Genomic DNA, 10,072 nt, shown 5'->3' with positions numbered 1-10,072 from the left:
CTAGACTTACCAAGCCTTCCCAAGGCTGGAGGGGGCGGCTCAGAACAGTAGCCCCACCCTCAGGGACAGAGAGGAGTGGAGGGGAGGAGCAGGGTGGGTAGGGGGCTCAGGTGGGCTCGGGGCCTGTCCCCCCAACACCAGGGGTTGGTGGGGAGGAGGCAGGGTTCCCTGCCCGTCACCGGGGTGGCCCAGCCTGGCCCTGGGAGCCTGGGGAGGGGGGCGTCCTCAATCCATGGTCAGGGAGAGGGTGCCCAGCCCAGGGTCACAGGCTGGCCAGTCCCCTTCTTGGGTGGACAAGCAGAAGGGAGGTCCGCAGGCCCTCAAGTAGCCCGCTCTGGGACGAGGCTGGGGGTGGTCCAGGGCAGCCAGGGCCTGTTAGGGTGGCGGCCCAGAGGATGGTGCCTCCTTGGTTCCCCCTGAAATAGACCTCCCCCGCTTGGGGGGCCCCCGCATGACCCCTGGGCTGTGGCAGGAAGTGGCCAGCTCCAGGTCTGAGCCGCAGAGGGCCAGGTGCCTGGAACCCTCCTGCCCACCTGGTGGCCCTGAACCAACGGGCACACTCGGTCCTGCTGCTACCCACGGCCCCCCCCCCACCAGGAGGGACACGGTGATCTCGTGACAGGTGAGAGGAGGGCTAAGGCGCCGCCTGAAGGCCACGTGACCACACTGAGCACCCAGCCCCCCGTGCTCTGCAGGGCCTGACCCTGAGGCAGGGCTGGGCAGCCACTGGGTGGAGGGAGGGGAGGAGGGGTACCCAGCCATCCCAGGCTGGGCATGCCAGCTTCCACTGACAGCCAGGGTGGTGAGGAGTGGACGCTCACCCAGGAGTGTGTGGCCAGAGAGGGCTGGGGTAGGGGGCAGGTGGCTAGGCCAGGACTTGGCCCCCGACGGCCTCACTGCACAGGACCAGAAAGAGACTGCTTGCCGGAAGCGACTGGCCCCACACGCTTCATACAGTGGGGTTTTGGCGAGACATAGGCTTTCTTTGGGATGGATTCTGTGGTCAGAGTCCACTTCGAATGCTGGCTCCACCGTCCACCAGGTGTGAAGAGAGGGAAAAGAAAATGTTAAGTCGCTCGGTTGCATCAGACTCTTTGTGACTCCATGGGCTGTGGCCCACCAGGCTCCTCCATCCGTGGAATTCTCCGGGCCAAGAATGCTGGAAGCCATTCCCTTCTCCGGGGGAGCTTCCCGACCCAGGGATTGAATCCGGAGTCTCCTGCAATGCAGGCGGATTCTTTAATCATCTGAGCCGTGTCACAAGCTGTGAGACCTTAGCAAGCGATCGCTGTGTCTGTTTTCTCACTTGTAAACTGGGGCCACCGTACCTACCTCACAGGGTTGTGAGTAAACCCTGCTTAGACGAGTGCCTGGCACATGGCGAGCCCCCAGTGCTGGCTGGTAGTGTTCCTGGTACAGACAGGGTGATCCCTGCGCCCCCACCACGTGGCCAGGTGCTGCCGCTAGTTCGGTAAACCAAGGCAACTGCCCCTGAAAAGCTGTTAACTCCCCACCAGCGATGAAGGCCAGCTGCAGTCTAAAGGCAGCAGCCCACGTCCTGGTCTCTGTGTTTCTTACAGCCCAGCTGGGGAGGCCGCCCACCTGCAGCGCTCAGGGGAAGCCGGGCCCCGCCTGCTGCCCCCCTAGACCACTGTGCAGACAAGCTGGCCTCCAGGCCCCCACTCAGCCACTCAGCCCATGCGCCCGGGCTGCCGGGTGGCACCTGCAGTGGTACCCACTGAACCCCAGCTCTGCAGGCACACACCCACACGGGCCGCCACACCTTCGCCGTCCACTTGGCTCTGATGCCTCAATTCCCGGGAACAGAAAGTCTCCAGGTGACTAGTTACCGTGCCCAGGGCGCCCCCTCCCCAACCCTGCTTTGGCAGGTGGGTGCCCTTGTGAAGCTCACGATACTTTGTGAAAAGGTGGAGCTGATGGCTGGTGTGGCCGTAAGGCACACATCTGCGCCGGGAGGTGACGGATGAGAGAAGCCCTGGACACAGCGGAGGGCGCGCTCCTGGGATACCGCCCGTCTCCGTGGACATACGGCCCCTGCCGCACTGACCACCCAGCCAGTGCCGGGGCCAAATGGGAAGAGGTACAGTCCGGCCGGCGAAGGTGATGGGGGCATGCCGGAGCAATGCCGCCCGGTGCTGGGCCTGCAAGTCGGCGCTCAGGGGCTCACCTAGTGCCAGGAGCTGGGCCCTGGGCGTCCCCTTACAGATGTGCTCTCAGCCTGGGCTGCCAACGGACTTCACAGAAAGCGGGGTTGAGGCGGGCTGGGAAAAGTGAGGCTGACCCCTTTGGCTTGTCTATGAGACGCATGCTTCAGAGATCTACCCCCCATAAATGTGGGAGAGCAGCTCTACCCTCTTCAGAGGGAGATGAATATATGTATGCTAAGTCGCTTCAGTTGTGTCCGACTCATTGCGACCCCATGGACCGTAAGGCTCCTCTGTCCATGGGATTCTCCAGGCAAGAATACTGGAGTGGGTTGCCATTTCTTACTCCAGGGGATCTTCCTGACCCAGGTTTCTCACCTGAGTCTCTTGTGTCTCCTGCATTGGCAGGCAGATTCTTGACCACTGCACTAACTGGGAAGCGTGTAAAAACATGCCTGCACATCCCAGAAGCCAGAAGGACGGGCTGAACACAGCTCGAACCCTCTGTGCCCATGGAAGGCGAGTGCCCAGCGTCCGGATGGTGAGAGAAAAGGACGTCTGGGCTCACACATGGGTCCACAGACCACGCGTCCGTGTGGATGTCCATCCAGCAGCAGGCGTCCCGAAAGCTGGAACTGGCCTTCCAGAGCCACTGCCCAAGGACGCCCATGGTTAAAGGTCGTCAGCAGAGAAATGTGACTTAGGGTACTGAACAGACACGAGGGGAACTTTCTCCATGTTGGCAGAACTTATTAAATCCATGTAATAGAGTCATAAGCTGTAAAAGTGATGCAGATCGTTACTGACAATGGGAAGATCTCTTAAGGAAAAACCTATTTCTGAAGCTACAGAAGAGCAAGCGTAGTACAACCCTTACTGTAAATGTCTCTCTCTATACATATATTCACATATGCACTCAGCTGTCTAGGAAGGTGTTTCACACAAAGCTTAGAAGCTATCCTCTCAGGGTGATGGAAGTATGGATGAGTTTTCTTTTATACTTTTAAAATACTATATTGCTTTCTTGAAATGTACAGTCATTATGTTAATATAAATACACATTCACCCCCCTCCCACCCCGCCACGAACAAAAAGACTAAGCTTTTTCTACCACCACAGGACAAAAAGGTGTTTTCTTTGCAAGATTCAGACAGTAGTTCCTAGGGGTGGGAACAGAGAGGTGGGGGTAGCCTCTTTTCTCAGCAGGATTCAGGCAGTAGTTCCCAGAGGTGGGAATGGGGGGTGGAGGGGCGGGGTAGGTTCTTTTCTCAGCAAGGCCCCACCCACTTTCTTCTCCAGCAAAGCAGACGCCAGGACTTTCAACAGTGCCCATAGGAAGAGCTAAATAACCTTCATCTGGAATTTAACACATTATTGACTCAGGGTGATCTTTGCAGAAATTAACACCTGTGGGTGTTAGGTAAGTGGGTGTTACGTAAGGTGATTTGTTACATAAGTGAATATCGACATGACTTTTGGTCAGTGAGTTGCTAAGAGGAGGCTGGTGTTCTTTTATAAAAGAATCTTTGCTGTGATAAACAAAGACAACCAACGGCTTTTTAACTTTTTTATTTGGTGTTAACTCCACAAGAAAACAAAACAAAACAAAAAATCGGTTACTGTGGTGCACGTGAAATCAGAACGATACGGCCACGGGAAAAGAATCTCGGCCCAGGAGGGGAACGGGCGCTTCAGCGCCAAGACGTGCAGCGCGCCTCATACCACAGTGTGTTCCGGCGTTTTGCCAGCTTTTTAAAGAGATGCTTTTTCCTTGTGATCACTCACTCACAAACCTGAAAGCCACAACTTTCAACTCTGTCGCTGAGCGCCTCCGGCTTCAGCCACTTAGCTATAAAAACAAATAAATAAGTAATCTGTTCACTCCCTCGCCCATTTCTAATCCCTTCCCGTTCCCGTGGGAGGTGCCTCGCCTTCCCACCAGCGTGAGGAAGTCTGCACGTGACCACCTGGAGCCTTTTCATGATAAAAAAAAAAAAAAAAAAGCAGCTGTCCGAAATCACCGAGCTAAAGGTTGTGTCTGAAATCTATTTATTTGGTCTCGGCTACACGAGCAACGATTTCTAGGATGATCGTCACTGTAGTGATTTTTTTTAAGGAATTTTACAACTTCCAATTCTTTTTTTGCCTTTGCTGTTAAAAATTATATTTCAGTGCAGATGCTAATCAATTTTTAGGAAGCTCTGGAAGAAAGAAAAATACATAAACCCTTATAAAGTCTATAAATAAATAACAGCAACATAAAAACCTTACACACGCACACACACACACACACACAAACCCACTTTAAAGTGTCAAAGATGTGCTGTATAAAAACAAACCCTGACGTGTGGTGAGACCAAACCCCACGGCCCATCAGGTTTCCCACAGTGAGGACAGAGAGTGCCGGGGGAGGGGGTGACTCCACAGCCCTGGAGGGAGTTTCCTGTGTCATCATGAAGGCAAGGCAACGAAACCCAATGCTTGAAGCAAACCTCATATTCTCGGCCAGCTCAGCTCCCAGCTAGAACATATTAAGTGTCTAGTGCCTGCCAGAATCAGTGGTGGAGCTGTCTCATCCAGTTAAGACTTCCCGACGTTACAGACACGCTCAACTGATCTCACACGTCGGTTAAAAAAAGAAAAGTAACTTTAAACATTTAGGTTTTGCAAATATTGCTCCTTCTAACTTCAGCCTGTTGCGCGGCGGTGTGAAAAGCTTGAGGAAGTGACCGTCGTGAAACGGATGGGCCTGGACGAGACTGACCGAGCCCTGGCTTCCCGACGACACGGGCCAGTGGCCCCGTGGAGCCCTCACACCGGTACGGGAGAAACCAGGACTCTGCTCTCAGACCCGCCACACAGAACTTGCCCAGAACATTCTCTCAAACACAAAAGGAGATCTAAGCTACTCTAAGTCAGAGCCAGGAGCGCAGCCAGCTGCTGCAGCCAAGGTCTCTTTGGGGTCGTGAGGTGGCCTTTGTTTCGGGTCAGACGTTTACAATCTCAAGTTCTAGGGCGGGGGGAGGGGCTTGGATTCCATGTCGGTCACTGCAAGAATCTCACCTGCAACCCAGGTCCTCACCGAGTATTGCCAAGACTCACCGCAAACCCTGACCGGTGTCGGGGGCGGGCAAAGAGACTGCGACGACAGCAGGCTGGGGTGCACTGCCCCGCCCTCTGCCCCACCTGGCCTTACATGCCACCCCATACCTCCAAGTCCTTGGCTGCCTCAGCTAGCGAGGAGGTCACCGACCATGGCACTGTCCATGGTACATACTCTAGGGGAAGATCCTAAGATAGAAAACACAGTATTTTTGTTAAGTCTCTAAAAGCACACCCTTGCAGTTCCTACGTTAAATGTACATGAGATTTTTTTTACTGAATGGAGACCGGGGATGAGTCACCCAGGCTGCCCTCTGGCCTCCGGAGACAGGCACTGACCCGCCGCAGGGGTAAGCATTCACACCCCAGTTCGGAGAGGACAGAGCCTGCGTGTCCCCGAAGCTAGAGTCTCTGAGGAGTGGACGTGGGCGCTGACGCTGCGGTGCTAGCAAGGGGGGGCGGTGACGGACTGCGGCCGGAGGTGGGGAGGGCTGCGGCAGCGAGAGGACGCGGAAGGCAGTGATGCTTCTAAGACGAGCACATGCACACCGGTTCTAGTCTAGTTCAGAGAGCCAAGAATTTTAACAGCTTGGAAGAAGAAGAAAAAAAAAAGAAAGAAAATCTTCAACAGGACAGCTGTCCTCAACTCTAAAATAAGCAAGAAGAGAAAGAGAATTACTGATCTGAACCAGTTAATTGAAGAAGAAACCTAAGTTGTTGTTTTAGATTAACAGGCCTCACAAAAGGGTACTTTCCCCCTCACATAGCAATTAAAAAAAAAAAAAAAAAACTTGTACTGCTCTGCGGGGGGGCGGGGTTAGAGATGAGTCCGGGAGAAGAGCGCCTCCGCGCCGGGGTCCGCCCACTCGCCTCCACCCTCCGAGCCGGAGTCCTCCGCGGCGGAGCCGGCGCTGCAGCGCGGCGTGCGGTGGAAGCCGTTGGGCTGGGCTCCGGCGTCCTGCTCTGCTGTGCACCTCGCTTCATAAACAGAAGACACCTGAGGGGAGAGGGACAAGGAACGAGTTTTCGAAAGGCCACAGAAGGGCCGGGGAGACGCTTTCTTCCACATACAGAGATTAAGGAACACACTGTTGGTGGATATTTTCCGGTGGAGAGTTACCAGACTTTGAAGTTTTCCTGTTTGAAAGCAAAACGAACAAGCTCTCCCTCCTGACCTGTAAAGGACCCCGGACCCTGATTCTCCACGTTCCCGCCCTCTGGAGTCTCTGAGCGCCGCCTTGCCCTGCTGGGGCTCCATTCCAGGGGCGGACAGCAAGCAGACAGATCCACCCACACTCCTCCCGGCTTCCTGCTGCGCCGACCAGCTGGGGCGGGCAGGGGGTCGCTGATAGGGGTCCAGACAGGAGTGGCGGGGACAGCAGTTCTTTTGAGGAGGTGCTGAGAAGAGAGCTGGGCCACAGAAAAAGCAGAGCTGGCAGGGACCCTGGGGGCAGTGCTTCTGAATGGGGGGCCCACTGGCATGGGGGACGTTTTAGAGAAACTCTTGGCTGTGTGGGACTGCCCCCCACCCAGCAGACGGGCAACTTCCCGGCCCTCGGGACTCTAGCTGCAAGTGGTGGCCCCTCCCGTCACAGTGCCCAGCAGTGCTTCCCTGCATCACGGTTAATTAGCCAAGCCACCCTCCCCTGACAGTGACTGGGTAATTCTTCCCGTTCCCCCAATGATGAGCAGTGCCCCTCATTCATAGTAACTAACAAGTGGCTAGCAAAAAGCCCCTCCCTCGTGGTGACCAGCACCCCGTACTTACTACAGTAACTAGCAATGCCCCCCCGCCAGTCACAGTGGCTTAGAAACACCCACCCCGCCCCCACCCCCATCTCCAGATGGCAGTACTGTCCGTGGTTGAGAGCCCCCCGAGGAAGGAGCACAGAAAGACTGCCACACCAACCGGGGAGCGGAGGGCATGGGAGCAGAGAGGCGCGCGAGGGCGGACACACAGGCCTGGCAGGGAGAGAGCACCCACTCCGTGCACAAGGGCGGAAGGATATCGCGGTCAGTGGCGGGGGCGTTGAACTCAGGGGCTGAGAGCACGGCTCAGTCGACGCGCAGGCTCTGGCTGTGCGACTTCAGAGGCGTGTTTGGAAAATCTGTGCTCGTGTGTGCTCGGTCGTGTTGGACTCTCTGTGACCCCATGGACTGAAGCCCCCCCCCTTTTCCCCCGCTCCTCTGTCCACAGGATTCTCCAGGCAAGGATACTGGAGTGGGTTGCCGTGTCCTCCTCCGGGGGGGGGAATCTTCCCGACCCAGGATTGAACCTGCGTCTCCTGCCTGGCAGGCGGGTTCTTTACCCCCTGAGCCAGCGGGGAAGGCCCTCAGAATCTTTCTGGGCCTTTAGTTTTCTCGTCTGCAGACTGGCAGAACAGCACCCACCTCCTGGGCGACGGAGTGAGGTAACAGTGCGGCCGCTGTGCCTTGTGGTGTGAGAGAGACTGTTGGGGGGTGGAGGGGCGGGTGGAAGCAGGAAGCCCGCGGCGAAGCGCACGGCAGCGGGGCGGGGCGGCGAAGGGGGCGGGGGAGTGTGAACGGTGGAGGCGGGAGAGCCCGGAGGAGCCCGGAGGACTGCGGTCGGCTGCAAGGTGGGTGCGCGGGACGGGCACACCGGCTGTGTGCGGAGGTGAGGAGGAGGGACCAGCAGCCAGGCGGTCTGGGGACTGAAGCTGGGGTGGCGGTCGGGTCAGAACGGTCACGGAGCTGGATGCAGAGAACGCTGGGGATGCCCCAGACGCCTGTCTTGATGCGTTAAGTCCAGCAGGTCCACGGACACAAAGACCCCGGGGGCGCTCGGGGCGGGGGCGGGGGCCGGACGACTTTCACCAGACTTCCACTGACACTGACAAATCACGCAGAGAAGCCAGAGGGGCTCCTTTGGATTTATTCAGCTGCCTGCTTAACCAGGCGAGGTCCGGGCCCTTCCTGAGCTGGCCCCCCAAGAGCTCAGGCAGGGCAGAAGGCGGGGGGCGGCGGACACACGGTGCCTTCAGCTGCTGCTGGGGGGCCACAGTGGAGCTCTATGGGGGCAGGGGGCGGGCAGGGCACACCCCTGGGAAGGGGGGTGGTGGCCGGGAGGTGCAGGTGTGACTGGAGGGGCTCCTTCCTGCTGCGCATTTTGAAAGATGGAAAGGGTGTCCACCCAAGCATCTTAAGGGGGAACCACAGGGTCAGACGTGTGTGGGGCAAACACGCTCTGGCAGGAGTGAGGGACGGACTGCAAGGAGAAGGGGGGCGGCGGGAGGCCTTGGCAGTGAGTGGGAGGCGAGGCAGACCAAAGGGTCGCAGCCGAGAGCTCGGTGACGGGAGAGGCAGCCGCGAGACTCCCGGGTTGTGCGGGGCGCTGGCGGCCACTGCGAGTTAGTAGTAAGGAGGAGGACAGTCCACTTACCCTATTAAAATCTAACAGACGCTCTTCATTACTGGGCATTTCTTTAACATCTGGATACTCTTCTATACCATTCTCTCCCTTGGCATTTGTATAACATTCTTAAATCATTTTGAATGGAGAAGGGAAAAGAGGGAAAGGGGGGGAGATTTCATTAAGACACAGTCATGAAACGTACCATTCTTGTTTCATTTTTCTTTGCTGAACAGTCAGATCACTAAAAGCAGACATGGTCAGCATCAGCTAGCCAGGTGTGCGCCAGGAAAACGTTAGGCCAGTTTAAAAAAAATGCTTCTAATGAATTGTTCATGGAGTAAAAACAAACAAACAAAAAAGAGGCCAACATAACCTCACAGTCTTGTTAATCCCACCACAAGACGCTCTCTCAACAACACACTCGCACCTCTCAAGTGACAGGCCCTGGGAACACAGAATAAAAAAGGCCCGCGAGGCCCCGGGGGTGGACGTGGTGTGGAGGGAGACGGAGGATGCTCCAGGAACACGCTCCTGGAACAAGGTGACAGACGCATCGCAGCTCAGCACCAAACTAAGCCATCTGACGAGGGGGGGGGGGGGGGCGGGGCGCGGTGTGGTGTGCGGGGAGGGGCTCGCGGGCTGACTGGGCGGGGCTCGGGACTGCACGCTGGGACTCAAGGCATCAAGCGCGAGTCACCTGGCCCTGTGGTTCTCAACCCTGCTTTTGCGTGAGGATCACCTGGGGAGCCTTAAGACCAGCCTGGAAGCCCCAGGCCCGCCTGAGACTCGGCGCACTCGTTCTGGGGCAGGCTATGGTCAGGCTCTGGTCAGGCTCTGGTCTCAGCCGTTTCCGGCGGGGCTCCCCGCGATCCTGACGCAGGGTTAGACTGAGGCCCAACTTAACCCAGATCAGCCCCCAGGCGCCTTCGCTCTGTGGGAAGGGTGCAGGGGAGGAGACCTGACGTCACGTGAGTCATCATCTGGCTGCCTGCAGTCACTGCGCTGCATGCGATGAAATGGGGCCCACGGCAGCGGCGGCAGGCCAGCTTGAGGACTGCTCCCTCCCGCCACCCCCAGGGGAGGGCCTGTGTGCCCTGTTTGGCCTCCCCACAAAAGGCTGCACTCTCCGCAACCTTCAGTTCCAACAGCCTGGGGCCCTCAACCTCCCTGGTGCTCCTTCGTGAGTCAGCTGACTCGGGGAGATTCTACTTAACTGTGCTGTAACTGGGGGCAAGTTACTGAAAGAGCCCCAGTGCTCTCATCTCTAGAGAGATTTCTGTGCAAGTTAAGACAGGCGCGCGGCCTCAAGTGCAAGGCTGGTACACACGGTAAGCGTCTTCTCGAGTGCTGCTGCCCATAGCCTGGCCTTGGGCCCACCCGCCCTGGGACAGCTGGTGAAGACACCCCGGCTCCGCCGAGGCAGGAACCCAGC

The 10,072-nt window shown here is 57.3% G+C and overlaps 1 protein-coding gene across 12 annotated transcripts in view; it reads right to left on the bottom strand.

Moving 5' to 3' along the window:
• Positions 1-3,718: 3,718 nt before the first annotated feature.
• KIAA0232 (KIAA0232 ortholog) overlaps positions 3,719-10,072 on the bottom strand; it is an 82,920-nt gene continuing 76,566 nt past the window's right edge. For 7 of the 12 annotated variants that reach the window (XM_070791853.1, XM_070791862.1, XM_070791856.1 and 4 more), the window contains 3 exons: positions 8,668-8,765; positions 6,138-6,264; positions 3,719-5,915 (listed from right to left, as the gene is read on the bottom strand). In XM_070791853.1, coding sequence (XP_070647954.1) covers positions 5,827-5,915; positions 6,138-6,264; positions 8,668-8,765 — 314 coding nt within the window. In that variant the 3' untranslated portion in view covers positions 3,719-5,826. Of the gene's footprint in view, positions 6,265-8,667; positions 8,766-10,072 lie in introns of all 12 variants that reach the window. The other 5 variants (XM_070791857.1, XM_070791858.1, XM_070791859.1 and 2 more) reach the window with 3 other exon arrangements.

The sequence above is a fragment of the Bos indicus genome, chromosome 6 (assembly GCF_029378745.1).
Source record: "Bos indicus isolate NIAB-ARS_2022 breed Sahiwal x Tharparkar chromosome 6, NIAB-ARS_B.indTharparkar_mat_pri_1.0, whole genome shotgun sequence".
NCBI classification, from domain to species: Eukaryota; Metazoa; Chordata; class Mammalia; order Artiodactyla; family Bovidae; genus Bos; species Bos indicus.
This window is presented reverse-complemented; position numbering and strand designations above follow the sequence as displayed.